Below are 26,265 nucleotides of genomic sequence, written 5' to 3'. Positions count from 1 at the left end.
CTCAAAGAGCTCACTGTCTAGGGAAGCTCTAATTACCATAGTTTGAGGTTCAGACAAAGATAAAATGTTGATAGCATAAGAAGTTGCCTGTTGTAAGTTAAGAAAAATATCAGAAAAGCATTTTCAACTAGGTCTTTTTTTTTAAATTTTTTTAGTTGTTGATGGACTTTTATTTTCTTTATTTATATGAGGTGCTGAGAATTGAACCCAGTGCCTCACACATGCTAGGCAAGTGCTCTACCACTGAGCCACAACCCCAGCCCTTCAACTAGGTCTTGAAGATAGGGAAATACGACACAAGAAGAAAGGAAGGGATTGCAGCAAGAAGGAACATGAGGTGTTCATATGTTAACATTTTCAGAGTCAAGGATCAGACCAGGAAGTTCCTGACCATGAACATGCTAGTGTGATGTGCAGAGGAAATGAGACTTTATTCTAATCTTTTTATTCCACATGGTTTACATGGAATAACTCTTTTATTCCCATTTAAAACTGAAGATTTAGAAGTGTTGTATAACATGCTTATGATTCCTTAATTTAATAACCAATTAGATTGGGGTAGCCGGGAAATTGAAAGAGTTTAGAATAACTTCAGTTTTCTGTTGTGGGTGACCAGGGCATGGAGGGATGCTCAGTTTTAGACTAACTTTAAATACCAATTCAAGTGAAAATGTCAGATAGAATGCTTATGTAAATCTGGAGTTACAGAATGCTTATGTAAATCTGAAGTTAAGGGGAAAGAACTAGGCTGGAGATAAAAATTTGTAATTAAATAGTAGGTATTAAAAGCCATGAGTTCAAATCACCCAGCAATATGGAAAAAAGATGAGGACCAGAGATAGATAGTTTCATATTTTTAAATGCTGAAAACAAAGGAAATTGAGAAGGAGCAGCCAATGAGTTTAAAAAAGCAAACAAACAAACCTGGAACATAAAATTTCTTGCAAGTTAAGACAAGTGCAAGTGAAAAAAGTGGGGAAATGTTATCCGTAGCAGGTTCTGCTGATGGGTCAAGTAAAATGAGCACTGAAAACTAACCATTAGACTAAACAACGTAGAGGAGTTTCAGGATGTGCTAGTGTCTAAGATTGATTGCAGTGGATTCAAGAAAAAAATGGAGGAAGAGAATTTGGAGAGCATGTATAGACAATTCTTTGAAGAGTGTTTCTATAAAAGAGGGGCAATGAGTTGTTTTTTTAAATCGGAAAAATAGCATGTTTCATCTAATTGCAATCTCTCCCCTGACCTTTGTAACTACCTCACTGTTTGTTCCTGATCTTGATGTCTTGAGATTTTTCTTGTTGCATGTTTATAAACTGTTGGGGGAAAATCCACTGGAGAGGGTAAAATTGCTGCTCTAATGCCAGAGTAGGTGAGATGGCATTGCAGTGAAATGCAGAAGTGGAGCAGTTGGCCTTTGCTGCACAGTGTGGCACAGGTACACACTAATTAATAAGTAAGGACAGGAATTCAGATCATAAGTAAAGATATTCAAAGAGTAAAGTCCTGAGAGGCTGAGGCTGAGGCTGGGGCTGGGGCTCAGCGGTAGTGCACTTGACTGGCATTTGTGTGGCACTGGGTTAGGTTATCAGCACCGCATATAAATAAATAAGTTAAAGGTCTGTCAACAACTAAATAAAACTATTTAAAAAAAAAAAAAAAAGTCCTGAACCCCAGAGTTCATATAGGAAAAGTAAAGAGCTTAAGGAGAAAGATCAAAATTGGTTAGGTCTAATATATTACATGTTTAGCTGTGAAATTTAGATCCACCAACCAAGATGAGGTCTGTACATAGAAACTTACTGCATCTGATACCTTTTCTACTTGTTCCCAATTTAAAACCAACACCAAAAATCCTAGCATACCTGCATTTCCTGAAAATCCAACACTACAGGAGTCTTAACCTCTCCAAATCCAAGATTATTAAAAAGTGTAGTGTTTTAAGAACTAAAAATTACTTAGATAATGAATGATTAAGCCTTCACTTAATGGTAACATTGATGTTTTAGCTACTTTAACTTCAAACTGAAGATTTTATGTTCCAAAATAAAAATCAGTTTCTAGGGTTAAAATGAACAAGTGTATTACCAGTGGCTTGGAGCTAAGGCAGGAGGATCAAGAGTTCAAAGTCAGCCTCAGCAAAAGTGAGGCATTAAGTAACTCAGTGAGGCCCTGTCTCTAAATAAAATATAAAAAAAAAAAATAGGCCTGGGGATGTGGCTCAGTGGTCGAGTGCCCATGAGTTCAATCCCCAGTACCCCGCCCAGCCACACACACCAAAAAAAAAAAAAAATCAGATAATTTTGATGTTTTTTCCTTGTACTTCACATATAATCCTTTCATTTTCTGTTTTTAGGAAATCTGGAAAAAGAATCCAAAGAGAAGGAGGAAAAAATAAGTAAGATAAAATTAGTTGCTGTGAAAGCAAAGAAAGAACTCGATTCCAGCAGAAAAGAGGTAAGCCAACTCAAAAAACACAAGATTCAAGAATCTTAGGTTTTGGAAAATCTAGAGTTTTTACTCTTAATTTACTGTATATTTAAAATAGACCCAGACTTTGAGGGAAGAACTCGAATCTGTTCGTTCAGAAAAGGATCAGTTGTCTACTTCCATGAGAGATCTCATTCAAGGAGCAGAAAGCTATAAGGTAAAATAGTTATTTTAATAACAAGTTATATTCATAACTAGTAAAAAAAAAAAAATGGAAAGATAGGTACAGGGGCACACGCATATAGAGCATCACAAGTCTTGTTTTGTTTGTTTTTTGGGGCTGGGGATTGAACCCATGGCCTTGTGCATGCAAGGCAGGCACTCTACCAACTGAACTATATCCCCAGCCCAAGAACATCACAAGTTTGAGGTCAGCCTTGGCAAGTGAATAAGACCCTGTCTCAAAATAAAAATTAAAAGACCTGGGTATGAAGCTCAGTTGTAGAATGTTCCTGGGTTTAATCTCCAGTATCACCAAAAATGAAGAAGGAAGAGAGAGAGGGATGGAGGAAGGAAGGAACTGGAAATGTAAAGTTCCTATCTATAAAATAATCATCTTGTATTTTTGTACTTGTTAGTAAATCTTTTTCCCTGGCTTTTTTTTTTTTTTTTTTTGTACATTGTAGTGTGGTTAGCCTTTACGTAGTACCTTTATTGTTTTTGAAAGTAAAATTCTGTTTGGGGATTTCTTAATAAAAACCAGTAAGAGAAGGTTGCTGTTATTGTAACTATGTAATATTGTTCTAACCAAGTTGAATGAATGTGAAGCTTAACACAAATAGTAACAAGAAATAAAAGCATTGTTATTTGGAAGTAATATACTTATCTACTTTAATAAAATAAAGCACTATTATAAAAATCAAAAAATAAAATCCAACAAAGTTACCAAGTACAATATAAAAGTCATTACATTTCTTCATGTATTTATTTGTTCAGTAAATATTTACATGCCTAGACTGAATTCTAAGCTCTGGACCTGATGGTGGTCAGCCAAACAGACTACCACCAACCAAATAATCCTGAACTCCTGCCCTCTTAGGACTTAAATTCCAGTGGCAATAATGGGCAAACAGAAAAAAGACATGATACAGACTATGTAGCAAAACAAAGGTAAATAGGAAGAAGTGAATGAGCAGTAATCAGTAGGATTTGATAAAAAGAGAAAATCCCTTAGTAGATAAAAGATAAAATTTTGAGAACTTTAATAAGCATTTGGGCACTTAATAAAGAAAACTTCAGAATTTATGTAGGGTAACTGAATATTATTGAAATACTAGTTCTCAAATTGTTTATAAATTCAAAAACAATTTTATTAAGAATTCTAGGGGGGCTGGGGATGTGGCTCAAGTGGTAGCGCGCTTCCCTGGCATGTGTGCGGCCCAGGTTCGATCCTCAGCACCACATACAAACAAAGATGTTGTGTCGCCGAAAACTGAAAAATAAATATTGAAATTCTCTCTCTCTCTCTCTCTAAAAAAAAAGGAGGGGGGTTTGGAGGGGGGATCATAACAGTTATTCCAAATTTTAAATGGAAAATAAACTAGCAAGATTAGTTAATTCTTCTGAAAATGTAAAAGGGAAGTGACCTCTACACACTAAATTTTTTTCCTATTAAGCTATAGAAATATGGTAGAATTCTAATGTGAGAATGAGATTAACAGAAGAGACAGAGACTTCTATACAACAACAACACATACTTTTATGCCAGGCTGTCTTCTAAATGTCTTAGTATGCTTAATTCTCAAAACAACCACAAGAAGTATGTTATTAGCTTCACCAGTTTATAGGTCAGGAATCTGAGGCATAGAGATTCAAGGTCACAGACTAAAAGTTAGAGACTTCAGGGTCCCAAAACATAGCAGAGCTGGGATATTACCAACTATTCCAGACCTGTTCTTTCACCAACTAAGCTATACTATCTCAGGAAAACTTAAAAATAGAAATCACTGCGAGGCATGGTAGCACAAGCCTGTAATCTCAGCGATTTCAGAGGCAGGAGTATCACAAGTTCAAAGATTTAGTTGGGACCCGAAGCAACTTAGTGAGATCCTGTCTCTAAAAAAAAAAAAAAAAAAAAAATGCTGGGGATATGCCTCACGGGTTAAGCATCTCTGGTTGTGTCTCTGATAACAAAGAAAAAGAAATTACTGAAGAATTGGTAACCAGGCACAGTGGCACAAGCCTATGATCCCAGTTACTTCAGAGGCTGAGGCAGAAAGATCCCAAGTTACAGGCCAAGTTCAGCAACTTAGCAAGACCCTGTCTCAAAAATAATAAGAACTGGGGCTGGGGATGTGGCTCAAGCAGTAGCGCGCTTGCCTGGCATGTGTGCGGCCCAAGTTCGATCCTCAGCACCACATAAAAACAAAGATGTTGTGTACGCCGAAAACTAAAAAATAAATATTAAAAAAATTCTCTCTCTCTCTCTCTCTCTCTCTCACTCTTTCTTTAAAAATAATAAGAAGAACTAGGGATGTGACTCAGTGGTGGAACACCCATGGATTCATCCCCAGTGCCAAAAGAAGGAATTAGAAAGCTATTGAGGATTTAATCCGTTTTTTATTTTATTGCACACACCAAAATAATTCTGGGTGGATTAGGATTTTTGAAAAGTATTTTTTTTTTTAATCTAGGATAAAAGACTTGATCCTTTGACTGACTTCTAATACAAAAGACTTTTTAAATTTAAAAGCAATTTAAGTAACTTGTGTAGATTGGTAAATTGAACTTTATTAAATTAGTATACCTGGTCTTCCTCTGAAGGAAATTATTAGATTAGATTAGATTATAAAGTCTCTTAAAATATAAAGGAGCAGGCTGGGATATAGCTTAGTTGGTAGAGTGCTTGCCTTGCATGCACAAGGCCCTGGGTTCAGTCCCCAGCACAAAAAAAAAAAAAAATTATATATATATATCTCCAGTTAACTGGTTCATGAAAGATGAATAAGCTCATATATAAATTTTAAATTTGGGGTTTTAAAGATCTCTTTAAATATTAAGAATATTAATCTTGTCATATTTTTATATGTAAATTTACATTTTCATTGACATATTTTTATATGTAAATATTTAACATCTCAAATGGACTTATACATTTTACGTCAGGCTTTATTGATTGTACAATCTGACCTATTGAATGAATAATAATAACCTAAAGTTAAATATTTTTGTCTTTTATTGAAGAATCTTTTATTAGAATATGATAAGCAATCAGAGCAGTTGGATGTGGAAAAAGAACGTGCTAGTAATTTTGAACATCAAGTAGAAGATCTTACTAAACAATTAAGAAATTCAACTTTTCAGGTAATTTTAAATTGAGTAAATTCACACATGAAAATTTTAATATATTTTAATCTCCAATACTTTTTGAATAAAATTAAAATACAATCAGGAACAGTATTTCTCCCCCCACCCCGCATCAGGAGATTAATTTAACAAAACAATAACTTATTGCTCTGATCTCAGTCCCACTGGATTTGTTTTGTTCCTGTTGTTTTTCATATTCATCTTTTACTTTATAGATGCATCTGGTCTTTTATAAATTTTGCCATATAAATATTAACACTGATGGTTTTGAAACTTAACATTGTCATCCTGTGGGATTTATTTTGAAATTTTCATTTTTCACAGTATGCCAATATTCTTATTAATGTACCTTTTCTTCCTCCCTTGAATATATTTTTTGCATGTTTACAAAAATGAATCATTTGTCATTCCAGTGTGAAAAACTAAATTCTGATAATGAAGATTTCCTGGCTCGTATTGAAACACTACAGTCTAATGCCAAGTTATTAGAATTACAGATTTTAGAAGTCCAAAAAGCCAAAGCAATGGTGGACAAAGAATTGGAAACGGAAAAACTTCAGAAGGAACAGAAGATAAAGGTAAAAACAGTCCTGTGAGATGATTCACGTATATATAATGATATTTTTACCAAAATATCATTTAAGGAAACAACTCAATTGAGTCTTTAATTAATTGCTTTATGTATGCCAGCTCTAATTTTGAGAATCTAAGATGTGATATTTGCATGTTTATTCTTTAAATATTGAAAGGTCACCAAATTTTTTGAGTCTTTGTGTATCAGATTTATTTTATAACCCCTAACACAAGTAGTTTTTTTAATGTTGATCGAATTGGGGGGGGGGGTATTTTTAATTTTAGGAACATTCCAGTACTATAAAAGAACTCGAAGAACTTCAGGTACAACTTCAAAAGGAAAAGAAACAGCTTCAGAAAACTATGCAAGAACTAGAGCTGGTTAAAAAGGTAAAATAAAACACCAAGATTGAAAACTGATTTCATGGGCCGGGACTGTGGCTCAGTGGTAGTGCACTTGCCTGGCATGTGTGAGGCACTGGGTTCGATTCTCAGCACCACATATAAATAAATAAAATAAAGATCTATCAACAATTACGAAAAAAAATTTAAATGTTGCTAAAAAGAAAAGAAAACTGATGTCATTGTTCATATTATGAAGCTACTCTGTACATATCAAAAAGGAATATTTTTAAATGTTGTGTATGGTACTAAAATAACCCTCATAAATTGTCAGCCCCAATAAATTGGAATTTTAATTCATTTCTCTGTCTTTTCAAAAGAATCTGGGCTTATGAATTAATCAGAGTTTGATTTGATATATCATTTTCTATACATGATTGTTATGTGATCTATGAAGATTTAGTTAAAGTCAAAAGAAAAGTACTATAAGAGCCACTTAAAATATTAATATTTCAGCTGGCTGCAGTGGTGCGTAGCCATAATCCCAGCATTCAGGAGGAGGATCACGAGTTCAAAGCCAGCCTCAGCAACTTAGCAAGGCACTTAGCAACTCAATGAGACCCTGTCTCTAAATAAAATATTAAAAAGGGGCTGGGGATGTGGCTCAGTGGTTAAGTACCTCTGAGTCCAATCCTCAGTACCAAAAAAATAATAGTAATATTTCATAAATAAGAGTCCCCACAAGACTTGAATTACTAATTATGGTTAATGAAAGTTTTTTAAATGAAATACAATATAGCTAAGAAAATTGAGTTAAGCTGTTAAAATATATATATTTGATTTTATGAAATTAGAAACTGAAATATCCAACTTCTATTTTCTTCATTACTGTTTACACTATTCTGTATTGTAGAAGAGCATAACAACCTGTTAATTCCTACGGCATCATGTTAGCAATCTAACAAGTGAAATTAATAACTGAATCTTTTATAAAATGTGCAGGATGCCCAACAAACTACATTGATGAATATGGAAATAGCCGATTATGAACGTTTGATGAAAGAACTAAATCAAAAGTTAAATAATAAAAACAGCAAGATAGAGGATTTGGAGCAAGAAATAAAAATTCAAAAACAGAAACAAGAAAACCTACAAGAAGAAATGAGTGAGTAAAATGAAATTCACTTTGTTAAAATTGTTTCATTGTAACAGATTTGGGGAAGGGGCATTACTGGGTGTGTCTAACATAGTGCTAACCATTGTTTAGGAACAGAAGGAATGTAAAACCATTTGCCATTAAGGTTTTTACAGTCCATGCTGGTGCTTGACTGTGTGTCTTGACAGTGCATGCTAGTGTTTATTCTTAAAGTTTTTGTTATGTGAATAATATGAAGATACAAGTAATCTTTGTCCAAGATTTGCTGATTGTCAACAGATTAGGAAAATTTAAATAGTAATGAAATGCAAAGAAAACAAAAGGAGACTGAAGCAAGGTGCATAGGCAAAGTGGCAGAATGGCAGGATAGCAAAATGACATGAAGGCCTCTTGCCCAAGCTGCCAGCTTTATTTATATCAATAGGTTACATTAGGTCACTGGCATCATTAGTACATTATTGTTCATTGTGACATTAGGCTGATTACAGAGTTAGCAACATTATGCAGCATATTACGTACTATAGTTGCAATGTGCAATGTTAGGAGCTTTGTATCTCTCTCAAGAAAGTCCATTGTTTAAAAGTTACTGTTATGTGGACAGGTTCAGGCTCAGCAGAGCTTGGTGAAACATTATGGTTGTCTTGTAACAAGAGAGTTTATTCCCAGGAGCTGTGTGCCTGAGATCAAGGTCTAGGCTGATAAGGCTGTAGCACAGAGCCTTCTCATATAGGGCATTGCTATAGCAGCTAGGCATTCCATACCTTTGCACAGAAACTTTCCTAACAGCTAAGCATGCCACAGCCATGAATTCATCAGAGACCCCAGTCCCAAACACAGAACCTTTACAGTGAAGCATTTCTTTTTAATGTAATTCTATCCATTTTATCCATAATTTTTTCTAATGTGGGAGTTAACTGAGTATTGAACCCCATAGGCACTCTACCACTGAGCTTTATCCCCAGTCCTTCTTATTTTTTGTTTTGAGACAGAGTCTCAATAAGTTGCCAAGGCTGGCCTCGAACTTGCAGTCTTCTTGTCTCAGAAATAACTGGTCCACACCTGATTCCATAAAATATTTTCTGTTGTTAGCATTGAAAACTATGATTTTCCCTTTAGGCATTCTTTAGTTGCATCTCATGAATGAATATGTTATATTCATCTTTTAATTCAATTCAGAATTGTCATTTTTGTTTGAAAATAGTTTTGGGTTTATTTATTTGTTTTTTGTTTTTGGTATCAAGGATTAAACCCAGAGGCATTTAACACTGAGCCACATCCCTGGCCCTTTTTAAAATATTTTATTTAGAGACCCGGTGTCACTGAGCTGCTTAGGGTATTGCTAAGTTGCTGATGCTGGCTTTGAACCCACAATTCTCCTGCCTTAGCCTCCTGAGCTGCAGGGATTACAGGCACATGCCACCATACCCAGTAATAGTTATCTTCTTTAAATTTTATTTATCTATTTTTTTTGAGACAGGACCTCACTTAGTTAATGAGGCTAGTCTCAAACTTTTCTTTTCTTTTCTTTTTTTTAAGTTGTAGTTGGACACAATACCTTTATTGAAGATCGAACCCAGTGCCTCCCATGTGCTAGGTGAGCACTCTACGGCTGAGCCACAATCCCAGCTCCTATAATAGTTATTTTTTTTTAAGACAACTGACTCTAATTTTATTTTATTTATTTTTTTAAAGAGAGAGAGAGAGAATTATTTTAATATTTATTAATTTAGTTTTCGGCAGACACAACATCTTTGTATGTGGTGCTGAGGATCGAACCCAGGTTGCACGCATGCCAGGCGATTGCGGTACCGCTTGAGCCATATCCCCAGCCCCAATAGTTATTTTTTAAAGCAGAAGTCAGCACACTATGGCCTACAGGCCTGCTTCCTGTTTTTATAAATAAAGTTTTATTGAAACAAGCCATGTTAATTTTTTTATAGTGTCTGGCTGTTATTGTGTGTCAACAGCACAGATGAAACAGAGATTAATGGCTGACAATACTATATTATTTATTATTCAACCTCTTAGGAGAAGCTTACCAACTCCTATTTTTTTAAAAAATTAAAATTTAGGAATTTTTTCAGTATTTAGCCACATATTTGCCATTTCTGGTGTTCTTTGTTCCTTTGTGTATATTCAAATTCCATTAGGTATGACTTTCCTTTTGCTGAATAGCTTCTTATATCTTGCAGCCCATAAGCTACTGTCAATTAATTCTTTCAGCTTTGGTTTGTTAGAAAAAGTCTTTACTCTGCCTTCATTTCCAAAAGATGCTTTTGCTGGGTATAGAATTCTATGGTATATTTTTTCCCCTTTTTGTATCCTGCTTGTGTTTATTCAGCTTCTAGGATGTATAGGGTTTTTATAAATTTTTTTCAAGTTTGGTACATTTTGGCCATTATTTCCTTTTTTTTTTTGTCTAAACTACCCCAGCCCATCCCCAGGACTCTAATTAGATATTTTTGACCACTTAATATAGTTCCGTAGGTCAGTGATACTCTATTCCGGTTTTTTTTTTTTTTTCCTTCTATTTGTTTTCTTGCTTGCTTGTTTGATTTTTGTACTTTCTGAACTTCTTTTTGGATAGTTTCTATCACTGTGTCTTCAAATTCTCTGATCTATGGTATTTGTTAATCCCATTCAGCAATATGTCTACTTTAGATTTTGCATATTTCATTTCTACAATTTCCATTTTTTAAAATATATTTTCCATTTCTCTCTTCTCTATATGTTTGTTTTCCTTAAATTCTTGAGCATATTTAATAACTATTTTGATGTCCTTTTTTGCTAATTTCACTCTTTCTGTATTTACTTCACTTGTTTATTTCTGTTGATTAATTAATTCATTTTTCTTCCCTCCTTCCTGTAAATAACATTATTCTGCTTCTTTGTAAACAAAAATTTAGATGTGACTTTTTCATTGCTGAATGCTAGATATTTTTGTGTTCATTTAAAAACGTAAACTTCAACATTCAAGTTATTTGTATTTAAGTTTTGTATTTTTATGAATTATTTTTCATGTCCTTTAGGATGAGTGTAGGTCTGGTTATAGGTCTGGTTCAACCTACCACTAAGGTGGTGCTCATCAAAGTTCTACTGCAAAGTCTCTTCACTCTGGCTGGCAGAGATTCATCTGATTTATATCCCTCAGAGTTGTCCAGATTACAACTCTCCGTTTATTGTTCTTTCCACAGCAGTTCTTTGCATTTCAGATGACCAGCTCTATTTCAGATTCACATCCCTGCACCAGTCCAGAAACTGCTTCTGTGCAGAGTTAAGACAAGTAACAGGGTTTACCATGTTTGTTTACCTTCTCTCAGGGATCACAGTCCTGCACTGCTCATTGTCTGAATTCAGAAAAGTTTTTTTTTTATGTATTTTGTTTCATTTCCTAGTTTATGACAGGAAGGGAAGTCTAGACTGTTAACAGTTACTCAGAGCAAGAAGCAGAATTTCCATAAAATAATTTAAGGTGGCTACAAAGATATTACCATACAATAAAATTTTAGATATAAGTGATGAGGGATTAGCATGAAAGAAAACATTGAAATAGATCTCAACAGTTGAGTCAGATAAAAGATTAAAACATAAAGTATACATCTTCTGTGCTTTTGCTAGAGGTCTCCTTTAAATTTGACTTTTAGCATCCTAGAAACCAGAAGAAAGGCAGAAACATCAGTTACAAGGTTTATAGTACCCACAATAATAAAGCAAGCTTATGAAGAAACAGCTTTTCCTGGTACTACATCGTGTAAAACAACATTCTTTCAGATTTTATATGTATTTTTTATTCTGTTTATGAAGGATATGAATACTTAGGTGAAGTATTCAGTTCACTTTCAAAGATGGGGAAGATAGTCTGCTATGTTGGAGTATTTAGATGATAAGAGAATCTGGGAAAAGTTACCAACCTCATGTCAGTGAAATCCTTGAATTGCTGGCCTAAGGACTTTTAGCAGAAAAGGAAGCATTAAGATAGTGTTCCAGCCAGGTGCAGTGCTGCATACCTGTAATCCCAGGGACCAGAGAGGCTGAGGCGGGGAAATAGGAAGTTCAAGTCCAACTTCAGCAACTTAGGGAGACTCTGTCTCAAAATAAAAAACAAAAAGGGCTGGAGATGTGGCTCAGTTGTAGAGCACATGCTTCGCATGCGTGGGGCACTGAGTTCAATCCTCAGTACCACATAAATAAATAAAACAAAGGTATTGTGATCATCTACAACTAAAAAAAAAATTTAATGTAGTTTGTTCACTCTGCCTTATAAATTAAGGTAGGTTCATCTTAATTTCAAACCCCTTCATCATGTGGTCCCATTCTAACTTTTCAGTTTAATTCTCATTATTCTCACAGCTTGTAAAGAAGGCTGTAAGCTTTCTGGAGACATGATGTTTTCCACAAGTGTGTATTTCATCTACTGTGATTCTTCTTTTCATGACCTCATTTTCCTCATTTCTTTCATGCCTATCCTCCTAGAACAGGAAGCATTTAATACTAAAATCCTGATTCTAATCCTAAATGCTTCCTGTTCTGTGAAATCTCCCTCAGAGTTTCACATAAAGTGAATATAAACTTTAGACGTGGAGCTATGTAACCTTTTGTTTTTCTTTCTAACTTTTAAATAGTGCTGTCTTGCTTATTATAACCCCTAGAGCACTTTGTAAGACTTCATATGTAATTTGGACTTTATAAAATACTTTTCAGAACTGGATAAATATTTGCCAGGAAATAACTGAATTAGGTTTACTACCAAAGTATAGTTAAGACACTCCTGTTCCTGTTTGCCAAGTAATGTAATATATGTGTGTGAATTTAAGTTTGTACAGTTAATCATTGCTTATATGATTTTTCAACAGTCCAACCACATAGTGTCCATGTAAGTAGTCTAGATCAGGAGTTAAGCACACTTTTTCTGTAAATGACCAAATTGTAAATCTCTGAAGCTTCAGAGACCACAAAGTCACTGTTACATAGTCTTGGTTTATTTTATAACAGACTGCAGCCAGATTTGTCCTGCTCATTGCAGAGGCTCCTTGTGGTCTACACAATTAATCCACTTATTCCTACTTGATATTTGCTCCTTCTTTGCCTCTGTAAGCAGCAAAGTTTCTTCTTTATTATGATTTGATTGGCTCCTTAGTGTGCTCTCTTTTACTGACAGTCCCTCTCACAAAAAACATCTGCAGGCTGGGGTTGTGGTTCAGTGGTAAAGCACTTGCCTCGCACGCGTGAAGCACTGGGTTCAATCCTCAGCACCACATAAAAATAAATAAATAAAAGACAAAAAAAAGATATTGTATCTATCTACAGCTAAATTTTTTTTTAAAATGTCTAGTTACTATAAGAAAAACAGATGATCAAGTAGGAATGTGCCTCTAATATGATAGAATTGTAAATATACAGACTCTTTTGAGGTACTTATTTAAAGTAGATTTCTTATCTTTTAGAGATAGAGCAAATATAGACCTTTATTTTAGAGATATACACTGAATATTTACAGATGAACAGATTTGCTTTAAAGTAATCCAGAGGGGATTCAGAGAGTAGGTAAGGTATAGGTCAGGGGTTGACAGACTTTTTCCATAAAGAGCCGGATAGTAAATATTTTAGGCTTTATGGGCTGCACAGTCTCTGTGGTGATTACTCAAGTCACTGTTTTAGCACAAATGCAGCCATAGACTGTTTTGAATGAATGAGCCTTGCTGTTCTAATAGAACTGTATTCACAAAAATAGCCTGTGACTTTGCTGACTCCTTGTCTGGGTGAGATAAGATTGGGTGTATTAGTAATTGTTCAGTTGGATGATGGTACATTGGAGTTTACTGTACCTTAGTTACTACTGTCAAGTATGTTTGAAATATATCATAATAAAAAGCTCAAACAAATTAATACAAAGGTAACTTAATACAAAGAAAAGACTCATCATTGACATATTTATATTCACTCATTAAAAACTGTTTCATCTCTTTCTGCTGAAATTATTTCCCATGCTAGCTTCACTACAGTCTTCAGTGCAACAGTATGAAGAAAAAAACACCAAAATCAAGCAGTTACTTGTGAAAACAAAAAAGGAACTAGCAGATTCAAAGCAGGCAGTATGTTAATTTATTCATTTTTCATTTTAATATGTATTCATAGTTTATTTATAAATAATTTCATTTTTTAATTTAACCAAGATTCTCATTCTGTAGGAAACTGATCATTTAATACTTCAAGCATCATTAAAGGGTGAGCTGGAAGCCAGTCAACAGCAAGTGGAAGTCTATAAAGTAAGGTTCCTTGTACTTTTTAAGATTTAAAAAAAAAAAATTCCATATTGAAATGAGTTATTTTCTAGGGATTTTATTTATCCTGTAAGGAATTCCCTTCTAAGGATATTGAAAAGGATTTCTCAACATTTTGAGGAAGTAGAAGCAGTAAATCAGGTAGTATAAAACTGGTAAACCATTTAGTTCAGGCCAGATTATTTTCATGCATTTGAAGAATATAGTTCATAATAAAATAAATGTAGAATATAGTTCATAATAAAATAAATATAGCCTCAAACCTCATCTGAATCCTCTGAATGATATTGCATTGACACAAAGCAATTCATGAAATAGTTTTATATATTTGTTTAAAATATATTTGTGTGTGTGGGTGTATAAAATGTTTTGAAGTGTTAAATATGCAATCTGGTATTTGGGGGATTGATTTCTTTATTAATTTTGGTTTAAGAAAAAGTAAATCACCTTAGCATAATAAATGGTCTTTTCATATTGCTTTACTTTTTTAATAATAATAAATAATACCTAAAATTTTTTCACTACTTAATTCTATCATTTATATATACTTATCTCAAAGTTCATGTTTTAAGGAAAATATCTTTAACCAGTGAAGATATGAATTACCAGAGCTAAGCTTAAAGCTTTTACCTTTTAGATTCAACTCGCTGAAGTAACATCTGAGAAACACAAACTTCACGAGCACCTGAAGACCTCTGCAGAGCAGCACCAACGCACAATGAGTGCATACCAGCAGAGAGTGGCTGCACTTCAGGAAGAGAGCCGTGCTGCAAAGGTGTATCCTTCATAACAGAAGCCTCTTCCCAAGGGGATTTTATTAACTGCTAGTGAGCGGTTTACTCAGGGCTGTGATCTCCTTTTCATTGGTTTGCAGTTAAGAGCACTTAATTAAATGAGCTCTTGGTTTGGCTCAGCCTACTCTACCCCAAAGTGCATCCTCACCTTAAGAATCATTTGAATAGCAATTTTTGCTAAGCCAAAAAGAAAAATATGAGCACATATTGTTTCCATTTAAATCTTGTTGTGTAATTTATGTATGAAAGAAAATCACTTATTTGTAAAACCTTTTTATTTTAAAAGTATTATGAATCTGAGGACTTACAAGTTATAAAATGACATTCTAATAGAATGTTCGTTCATAGGAACCTAACTTTTTGTCTTCAACATACAAAACAATTAGAAATGATACAGTAATTTTGTAGAGGTACAGCTCTTATATAAATGATCTTGCAGTAGTGTTGTGTAAGTTTACCAATCACTTCAGTGGATGACGCAGAATTTAACTTATAAGTAAAAAAAACTTTATAAAATTACAAAAGCAAATAGTGTATTGCAAAGTTTATGGGTAGTCAATAAATCTAAGAATTTCTTGTTAGACAAAATTATATCCTTGAAAGGCTTTAAAAAAGTGTAAGACCAACAGAAGTGTACTTTTTTATGAAGTTAATTGAGGCTAAAATGAATCTTAGCTATTCATTTTCAAAAACAAATTTTCATCTTAGTTTGTTAACCTGGAAGAAAATGGGATCATGTTATAATAGAAAATGTTTTCTTTTAAATATCATAGGCAGAACAAGCTGCTGTAACTTCTGAATTTGAGAGCTACAAAGTCAGAGTTCACAACGTTTTAAAGCAACAGAAAAACAAATCTGTGTCTCAGGCTGAAAGTGAAGGAGCTAAACAAGAAAGGTAAAGTCTTTAAAAAAAAAAAAAAAAAAACATGAGACACAGGTTCTTCACCAAGTAGGTTGAAAATCGTATTTTGATTTCTTTCAACTATAGAATTTTATATATATTATTACTGTAAGGTCAGGGACCGGTGACCAAAAGTAGGCAGATTAAAAGGCTGCTGAACAAGGCTTTATTGATATTTGTTCCCAGGCAAGACCCTCCAATCCAACAGAGCAGGTCCAGAAGACTCGCAGGCTCAGCCGGATTGGAATTTTTATTGGGTTTAGGGCAGGAAGGAAGGGCTTGGGACAGGAAAGGGAGGTTTTTAGAGTCCCTTGTCCTACTGGGTTGGTTGGGGGAGCTTGCAGAGATCCAGGATTGGTCAGGAGACCTGGCTGATTGACAGGTGGTTCTGTCGACACCTGATTGGTGGTTCTTTTGCATGTGTTGGTCACCTGGTCCTTTGTTCCCTTAGCCACCTCAAACCAACCTAACAATTACTAACAAACATTTGGCATCACTTTGACTAAAATTTGATCTTCTCTTAATAGAGGTTGAATGTAGTAGTTCAGTTCATTCCAAGAAACTCATACATGCAGTAGAAATTGATTTCAGTTCATGATCCCTTCCTTTTCCCTCCCCCTTTCCCTCTCATCCTCCCTCCCTTTTCTCATTCTCCTTCTTCTACTCTACTTGACTTCCTTTTGCTAGTCTATTAATTTATATTTGATTAAGTTTTTGGGGGGAGGTACCAGGGATTGAATTCAGGAGCACTCAACCACTGAGCCACATCCCCAGCCCTGTTTTGTATTTTATTTAGAGACAGGGTCTCATTGAATTGCTTAGTGCCTCACTTTTGCTGAAGCTGGCTTTGAACTTGCAATCCTCTTGCCTCAACCTCAGCCCTCTGAGCCACTGGGATTACAGGTGTGCGCTACCTCATCTGGCTTGATTGGTTCTTTTTTTTTTTTTTTTTGGTGCTGGGGATTGAAACTTGCCAACTAAGCTATATCCCTAGCTCTTGATTGGTTCTTTATATAGTTCTATCTTTCCCCCTTCATTTCTTTTATTTTACTGTAGCTTCCACATCTGAGACAAAACATTCAACCTTTGAGTTTCTGAGTTTGGCCTGTTTCACTTAACATGATATTCTCCATTTCCATCCATTTACCAGCAAATGCCTAATATCATTCTTTTTATGGCTCAGTAAAACTCCATTGTGTATATAAACCATAATTTCTTAATCCCATCTACTGAGAGGCATCTGGGTTGATTCTATAAGTTAGCTAATATGAATTGTACTGCTGTAAACATTGAGGTGAATATATCTCTGCAATATGCTATATTTAAAGAGCTTTGGGGAAAATACCAGAGAGTGGGATAGCTGGGTCATATATGGTGGTTCCATCCCTAGTTTACTGAGGAATCTCCATACTATTTTCCAGAGTGGTTGTACTAGTCTGCAATTCCACCAACAATGTACAAATGTTTCTTTTTCCCCACAACTTCACGAGCATGTGTTGTTGACATTCTTGACCATTGCCATTCTGACTAGAAGGAGATGAAATCTTAGTGTAGTTTTGATTTGCATTTTCCTGATTGCTAGAGATGTTAGAACATATATTTTTCATATATTTGTTAGCCATTTGTGTTTCTTCTTTTGAGACATTTCTATTTAGTTCTTTTGTCTATTTATTGATTGAGTTATTTGTTTTGAGTTTTTATTATGTTAAGTTTTTTGAGTTCTTTGTATATTCTAGATATTAATCTCCTGTAGGAGGAGTAGCTGGCAAAGATTTTCTTCCATTCTGTAGGTTCTTTCTTCGTGTTCTTAATTCATTTTCTTTGCTGTGCAGAAACTTTTTAGTTTGATGGCATTCCACTTTGTATTATTTATTGCACTTTGGAGGTCTTATTAACAAAGTTGGTGCCTGCACTAATATGATGGAGTATTGACCCTATGTTTTCTTCTAGTTGTAAAGTTTCTGGTCTAATTCCTAAGTCTTTGATCCATTTTGATTTGAGTTTTCTGCAAGGTGAGGGGGTGGGTGTGTAATTTCATGTTTCTACATATTGCTGTATAGTTTTCCGAGCACCGTTTGTTAAAAAAGGCTGCCTTTTCTCCAAGATATAATTTTGATGCCTTAGGAAAAAGTGTCACCATTTTCAAGAGCCATCTTTGAGCATGCCTGAAGATTGGGTTCCAACCATTTGAATATAATTGTTTTACATTTTTTCTACTTTCTTATACAGTCAATATTTTTTTAAAAAATGAAATGAATAGGACTGGGGTTGTAGCTCACTAATAGAACACTTTGCCTTACACATATGAGGCACTGGGTTCAGTCCTCAGCACCACATAAAAATAAATCAATAAAATAAAGGTATTGTGTCCATCTACAAAAAAGAAATCTTTTTTAAAGAAATGAATAGAGGGGCTGGGGATGTGGCTCAAGCGGTAGCATGCTCGCCTGGCATGCATGCGGCCTGGGTTCGATCCTCAGCACCACATACAAACAAAGATGTTGTGTCCGCCGAAAACTAAAAAAATATATATATATATATATTAAAATTCTCTCTCTCTCTCTCTCTCAAAAAAAAAAAAAAAGAAATGAATAGAATATTGTGTGGATGGTGTCAAAATTATGGATTTTAAATATTTGTTTTCATCTAAATTTTATTCTAACTCTAAAAAGACCTGCTTTTCTTCAGGTCTTGTCTTTCACTGTAGCTTGGTCTAAATATAGTTCTCATAATGGTTAATATAGAACTATGTAGGTTATTTTTTAACTAATGGCATAATTCATAACATAAATAAGCTATTTTGATGATGTTTAATGTTCTATTCCACTGTATAAATTTTTAAAATTCAGAGACTTCTTATTTGTAAATTTATAGCACCAGAGGTTTAAAATCTAACATCTTTTATTATATCTAATCCTATTCTTTGAATCCTTACGATAATTATATTTGCTTTAGAATCATTCATAATAATGAGTATGACATGGAAAGATTAAATGATTAAAATATATTGGAAACCACAAAAGGGAGTTTCACTCCTTTCATGTTTTATAACTATTTATTTCTATTTTAGGGAACACATGGAAATGTTAATTGATCAACTGAAAATCAAATTACAAGAAAGCCAAAGTAACTTACAGATTAATGTAGCTGAACTTCAGACATTGCAATCTGAGCATGATACTCTTCTGGAGAGGCACAACAGGATGCTTCAAGAAACAGTATCCAAAGAGGCGGAACTTCGAGAAAAGTAAGATTGCTAGTAGCGCTAATGCTATTTGTAGCAGTCAGCAGTGTTTCTTTGTTAGAACTACTAATATGTTGCTCCTTGGAATAAGTACAGATTTAAAAATAAGTAGACATTTCTAAAGGCTTAATAACTTTGTTTCATTTACCATAAAGCCTCCTCTTTGGATTGTTTTTGTATTTGTCATTTTTAGAATATTAGTGTTATTAAAAAGAGTTACTAGTATATAGTTGGTACCACCAAAACCCTGTCTGAAAATTTTTTTAAAAAATAGAAAGGTCTGGGGACATAGCTCAGTAGTAAAGTGCCCTTGGGTTCAATTCCCAGTACCACCAAAAAAAGAGGAAGGATTATATATATTATATAGAATATTGCATGGATTATATCAAAATTATAATATGTATATATATGCATACATGTGTATGTATATATGTGTGTGTGTGTGTATGTATATATATATATATATATATATATATATATATATATATATATATATATACACACATATATATATACTGTTAACACAAAAGACAATTAATGCCTCAGAAGAAAGAAAATGCTACTTTCCACCCCAAGTGTCAAATTATAAGCATTTTTCTTCATTTCCAAAGGAAAACATTTAAACAGCTTCTAACTAAAAAATAAAATGCAGCTCACCTTTGCAACTCTATTTTCAACTTATCATATCTTGTTAATCATTACAATATTTTATTAGACTTCAGGAATATAGGCAGAATAAATAGTTTATTGCAAAGAAGAACTTTTGACCTCCTATAATAGGAAGTTGGTGGTAATACTTGTTATATCTTAGGGCACTGAGAAAGAATTCTTCTTTGAGTGTCTTTCCTGAAGGGTTTTAGGGTACTTTACCTGCCAAAATTGTGTTTATAGTATATACATAATCTTATGCTAACCTGAAAAAGGAAAGGAAGTGATTTCTTGGCTTACACTTTTTTTTTTAACATGTAGTTTATATGTTAATCACGTAAACCAAAAGTTTCAGGGAAGATCTACCAACATTTTAACTACTATCAGCAGGGTTTCCATTAGATTAGCTTATAAATAATTACATTTACTTGATATTTACAACAGAAATTTTCAGCATTTTTTCTTTACTATAGAAAAGTTATTGCAAAAGCATTGCTAGCCAGGTACAGTGGCACATACCTGTAATCCTAGCGACTCAAGAGGCTGATACAGGAGGATTGCAAATTTGAGGCTAGAGTTGGTAACTTAGTGAAACTCTGTCTCAAAATAACAAATAAAAATATATGGGGGTATAGCTCAGTGGTAAAATACCCCTAAATTCAATCCCCTGAATCCCTAATGCCACCACCACAAAAAAAAAAAAATGTGTGTGTGTGTGTGTATAAGTGTGTATGTATATATGTATATAATACACGTGTGTGTATGTGTCTCCAGTATTGCTAACACAAAGGACAATTAATAATTGATGCTTCTAAAGTATTTAATCATCCCTTGAATATTTTGAGTAGCTACTATATATTCTTTTAAATACTAAAAATTGGCCTTCCTCCTTCAAAAATACTTTCTTTGATGGTCTCTGTTATTTAAATGTTTGAATATTTATACTTTTTCTATATGAAATTATAAAAACAGCTCCAGAGGAATGTGCTAATTATGCTAGCCTGTTACATACATTATCCAGAGAGCCCAGGTAATGTAACATCCCAGTAACAAATGGGATAGGAAAGTGAACTTTCACTAGCATATTCATCCCAATTCCATATGAAAGGGGTTTGCTCATCTAGTTTTCACATGGGTAAATTCAGAAGTGTCGTTGATACTGCCTGAAAGCTAGAAGCCTTGCCTAGCTCTTCAGTGTTTCTTTATTCTCTTAGAAAGTTGTGACTTCCTAACAATTCTTCCTTGACTTTCTTGTGCCCCTGGTTTCAATCCCAATACCAAAGAAACAAAAAACTCAAAAGGAAAAAATTTTTTAACCACAACCAAACATATAAAACTTTAAAACTACAAGTAAATCATTAAAAGTAGTTATTCCCAAAGTGTAAGGTCTACTAACTAGTGTCATGCTGATTACATGAAAAAACTGCTAAAAGTTGGCAATTCCTAGAGCTATTGCTGGAGATTCTGATTCAATGACTGTAGCATGAAAACTAGACGTCTGAATTCTTTTTTTTTTTTAATATTTATTTTTAGTTATAGTTGAACACAATACCTTTATTTTATTTATTTATTTTTTTATGTGGTGCTGAGGATCAAACCCAGCACCTTGCATGTGGTACATGAGTATTCTACCGCTGAGCCACAACCAGATGTCTGAATTCTTAAGAGGAACTCCAGCAATTCTGATGTACACTCAAATTTGGAAGCAGCTACAGTAAACCAGGTCTTTGTATTTAAGTTTTATATTAATTCACTCAAAAATGGATACTTTCCTTTAAGACTCTCTTTATAGAAAGTGTTATTTTTCATGTTTTCATGGTAATAAAGAAAAGGATAATGTTATATTTGTGGAAGCTGCTACATAAAATGACCTGAAGAAATGGGTTAATTACAAGCATAATTTTAGGGCTGGGGTTGTGGCTCAGTGGTAGAGCGCTTGTCTTGCATGCATGGGGCACTGGGTTCAATCCTCAGCACCACATAAATAAATAAAATAAAGGCATTGTGCCCATATTCAACTAAAAAAAATTATGTCTTTAAAGAAAATATTATTTTAATAAAGATGTTATATAAGCTAGGAAGATGTTGAGGATGATGATAGGCATTTTGGTAATTATGATAGTATATGTTATACCCTAAATATAGTCCTAATTTATGATGAACCATTAAGAAATTTCCTTGCCTAAATCACACAACAGAGTCCCTGAACCAAGGCTCTGTATCTGAACTGTAGAACACAAAAAAAGACTTCTAACTAGAGGACAGCTAGTCATCTAGATTTTAACACAGCAGTACATTATAGATGTATAGGCGACAAGTTGGTTCATACATACATTTATTAGATGTCCTCAGGATTCTTTTGCAGAACCCAGTTGAGAAAGGCTGAGTCAACATATGAATTAAGTTCCTTTCATTCTTCAGGTTATGTTCAGTACAATCTGAGAACCTGATGCTGAAGTCTGAACATGCTCAGACAGTAAGTCAGCTAACATCCCAGAACGAGGTCCTCCGCAACAGCTTCAGAGATCAAGTGCGACATTTGCAAGAAGAGCACAGAAAGACAATGGAGACTTTACAGCAGCAGCTCTCTAAGGTGGAAGCTCAACTCTTCCAGCTCAAGAGTGAACCAACCACAAGAAGTATGTATGTACCCGTGGAAGTACTAGTTGTTCATGTTTTTCACATATTGATGTCACTTGAATACACACATTGTTCACAAATTCACAAGAAAGTCAGAATTTACTAGATGGCAACCAGTATCAGTTCTGTGATTAAAATTTTGAATTTCTGCTTACTAAGAACCTTTTTTAACCATTTGAACCCTTCTGGATTATACTTAGAGCAGCCTGTGTTACCTCTTAAAATACTGATTCTCATGAATTTATTATCTTCCATGTAAATGAGTATTTCTTTTTCTCTGACTGAAGACATACTCATTGTAATGAGAAATACTCTAATTCTAGTATTCACCACTGGATACTTTATGTTCTCCATTGTAGATCATCAAAATATATCAAATTTTCCTAAAACCATTAAGAGATAGAGCAAGGGGCGAAGCAGCACTGACTCGTAGAATTGTTGGCCAGTACAGTGCTTTCCCTTTCTAATTTTTAATTCGTTGGAATCTTAATCTTGCATTCTCCCAGGAAGAATTGGGAAATTGTCAACCATCTTAATGCTATGCTTTAGTCATAATTTTATTGTGTTTGTTTCACACAGATGATGTTGTCAATGGAACATGGCAGCTACAGGTCACTTGTCAATGTCAGAAAACAATTTCAGAGACTTTTGACATGTACTAAGAGTCAAAATAGGAAGTAATCAGCCAGGGAAAAATAAGTCACACAAGAGGTTGTATTCTAGGAATGAACAGTGGAAATAAGCAGTTGGTGAAATATCAGAACCCCAGGAAAATGCTCCAGAAAGGGCAGAGAGCTAACTTAGGGTTGAAAGAACAGTAGAGGCAACTTCATGGGACCAAAAAAAAAAAAAAAAAAAAATCTGGATTAGAATTTGGTCCCTAACAACCATGATACCTTGGGTGAAGTCATTAAAGTTCTCTGTACTTCAGATTTCTTAGACTCAATAAAGTAATGTATTTTGAAACTATATTATGAACATGACAGTTCTGTACAAGTGTTCATTATCAGCATCATCAAGATCGGCTGCCCAGCAGACTGCAGCAGTGTTTTGTGTTAGAAAGAATGCAGTGACGGGAAATACCTAACCCACAAAAATAGGTAGACTTTTTAACAAAATTTAGTAACCGTTTAGCCCTCTGCCATAAATTAATGAACATAAGTAGTACAACATTATGATCTTTGTCTTATCCAACAGTTTATCATAGCTAGATGGTAGCAATTAATAGCTCTGCTCAAATGACTAAAATGTTTAGGCTAGGGATATAGCTCAGTTGGTAGAGTGTTTGCCTTACATGTAAAAGGCCCTGGGTTCAATCGGCAGCACCACCAAAAAAAAAAAAAAAAAAAGCCTAAAATGTTTAAAAATTCAGTGACTATTGTTCGGACTGGTTTTAGCACTTCTCTTTTCATATTCCATTTGTCTTTAAGTTCCTTTGCCATCCCCAGAATCATTTTATTTTAATAGGGTATCTTTGTTAAAAGCTGAATCCATCAGTTTTGAACAATCTCATACCTTTTAAAAAAAATATTTAATAGGCCCAGCTTCTTCCCACCAACCTTTGAAGAACCTTCGAGAAAGGAGAAACACAGACTTACCCCTTCTAGATATGCACACTGTAACCCGAGAAGAGGGAGAAGGAATGGAAACAACTGATACCGAGTCTGCATCTTCTGCCAGCACATACACACAATCTTTAGAGCAGCTTCTTAATTCTCCTGAAACTAAACTTGGTATGTTACACTGTCTAAATATTTCTCTTATTCAATTGTACTATCTTTTGAATTAATATTACTCTAATTTTTACAGCCTTTTGAACCACTTTCCAATAAAATGCCTTTCAATATTCTGCTACTTATTCAAATGAAAACTTTCCTGCAGTGTGAAACAGATGTCTTTTTAAAATAAAATGCTAGTTCTACCCTACGCTTGAGCCAGAAATATATGATTGAAAGTCCTTTAGTGGTATTAGCAAGTAAATAAACTAGTCTCTTACCCTTTGAAGACACTGACAATTTCAGTTTTTCTTCTTGATGAAGTAGTGCTAAATTTGCTCTAGTAAATGTAGTTTTGGTATATTTTGTTCTTATCTGTAATGAATGTTACTATTCATAATTTAGGAGGGAATAATATATCATCTTTCTGAAGTTTTGGAACCACCTAGAATAAGAGCCATTTGTATCCATGGTCATTGATCGTATGGGTGAAAAGTGCAAGTTATGGTTCCCTTAGGTAGAATCAGTACTTGTGACAAGGAATGATCTGATGTTGTAGTGGCAGACTCCAGAATGAGACTTGGCTTTGTGATTTTTGTCAAAATTACTTGTCAATCCTGAGCCAGATCCCTTATCTATAAAAATTTGCATAATGTACCTCTCCTACCTCATAGAAAATTCTTATGGAGATTCCTGATATAAATGGACTGTAAATGTTACAGCTTTCCTCATTCATAAGTGAAATAATGTAAGTTCATGGAACATTAATAGATGGAAAGAAGGTGTATACTGAAACCGATAAAATGATTTAGCTTAGTGATAGAGTGCTTGCCAGCATGTGTAATGCCTTGGGTTGCGTCCCCAGCACCACAAAAAAAAAAAAAAAAAATCGGAAAACACAAGCTCTGACAGAATTTAGAATTAAGGCTCACAGGGCTTGTATTCCTTTTTAAACTATATGCATTACAACACAGATTCTGTCTTATTTGTGTTATTCAGCATGTAACCTTTGAATTGGGATATGTTGAATGAATGGCAAACAAAGCCGACTTACATAATAATGCAGAGTTCTTACTTATTTATATACTTTATATATAAATGTTTTTCTTTTTTTTTTTTTAAGGAGAGAATTTTTTTAATATTCATTTTTCAGTTTTCGGTGGACACAACATCTTTATTTTATGTGGTGCTGAGGATCGAACCCAGCGCCCCGCGCATGCCAGGCGAGCGCGTTACCGCTTGAGCCACCTCCCCAGCCCCTAAATGTTTTTCTTATTTAGAATCTTTATCTTTAATCTCTGGTGTGAAAATTAATTCTTAGAACAACATCTTGCAGAACCTCCTGTATGGCATGCTGAATTTACCAAAGAAGAATTGGTTCAGAAGCTCAGCTCTACCACAAAAAGCGCAGATCACTTAAATGGCCTGCTTCGGGAAACAGAAGCAACCAATGCCATTCTTATGGAGCAAATCAAGGTGAGGTAATAAAAATCTGACCACCATGCGAATGCTCTGCACCAATTTGATTGTCTGACCCTCTACACATACCCAAGTTTAAATCTTCATATTTCAGACATATCTGTAACATCTTGATTATTCCCTATATTAGATTCCTGATGGGAAGAAATATTGATTGTTTTTATGTCTACTATATACACTTTTTTTATATATATTTTTTAGTTGTTGATGGACCTTTATTTATTTGTATGTGGTGCTGAGAATCGAACCCAGTGCCTCACATACTAGGCAAGCACACTACCACTGAGCCACAACCCCAGCCCCTATATACACTCTTAATTCCTACTTTTTCTAAGAAATCATAATAGATTTAGAAATTGGAGTGATATAAGTTCCACATATGCTTAAGTAAAACTTAATAAGCATGGGTCCTTCAATTCTAAACAATGAAGCACTTCTAACTCAAATTATTCACCTGATGTTTGTGACACTGAACTTACTTAGCACAGTTAGTAGGCAGAGATAGCAAAGTGGCATAGAAAGTTTTTTCTCTTTAAAGTCAACATGAAATATCCAGAAACATTTCAGAGCAGTTAAATATTGCTTAAATGATATATTTCCACCCTGGCTCATTGATAAATCACCTCCAAGAATAAACTCATGGTACTTGTTGAGCCGTGTTCAAAACCCAGGTCCTGAACTGTACATGTATATTGT

At 34.3% G+C, this 26,265-nt stretch overlaps 1 protein-coding gene across 3 annotated transcripts in view; it reads left to right on the top strand.

Moving 5' to 3' along the window:
* Gcc2 (GRIP and coiled-coil domain containing 2) overlaps window positions 1-26,265 on the top strand; it is a 48,722-nt gene that overhangs the window by 9,779 nt on the left and 12,678 nt on the right. Inside the window, exons 8-21 of one of the 3 annotated variants that reach the window (XR_011704446.1) lie at window positions 2,357-2,457; window positions 2,549-2,647; window positions 5,674-5,793; window positions 6,210-6,374; window positions 6,655-6,759; window positions 7,714-7,876; window positions 13,859-13,959; window positions 14,056-14,133; window positions 14,786-14,923; window positions 15,716-15,837; window positions 18,914-19,090; window positions 22,157-22,378; window positions 23,914-24,108; window positions 25,427-25,513. Coding sequence is in view for 2 of the 3 variants with exons in the window: in XM_027948947.3 (XP_027804748.2) it covers window positions 2,357-2,457; window positions 2,549-2,647; window positions 5,674-5,793; window positions 6,210-6,374; window positions 6,655-6,759; window positions 7,714-7,876; window positions 13,859-13,959; window positions 14,056-14,133; window positions 14,786-14,923; window positions 15,716-15,837; window positions 18,914-19,090; window positions 22,157-22,374; window positions 23,914-24,108; window positions 25,412-25,566 (1,937 nt within the window). In the remaining variant the exon portion in view is untranslated. Of the gene's footprint in view, window positions 1-2,356; window positions 2,458-2,548; window positions 2,648-5,673; window positions 5,794-6,209; window positions 6,375-6,654; window positions 6,760-7,713; window positions 7,877-13,858; window positions 13,960-14,055; window positions 14,134-14,785; window positions 14,924-15,715; window positions 15,838-18,913; window positions 19,091-22,156; window positions 22,379-23,913; window positions 24,109-25,411; window positions 25,567-26,265 lie in introns of those variants that run through there. The other 2 variants (XM_071601968.1, XM_027948947.3) reach the window with 2 other exon arrangements.

The sequence above is a fragment of the Marmota flaviventris genome, chromosome 14 (genome assembly GCF_047511675.1).
Source record: "Marmota flaviventris isolate mMarFla1 chromosome 14, mMarFla1.hap1, whole genome shotgun sequence".
Classification (NCBI taxonomy): domain Eukaryota; kingdom Metazoa; phylum Chordata; class Mammalia; order Rodentia; family Sciuridae; genus Marmota; species Marmota flaviventris.
The sequence above is the reverse complement of the archived record's forward strand: the minus strand, read 5'-3'. Positions and strand labels throughout refer to the sequence as shown.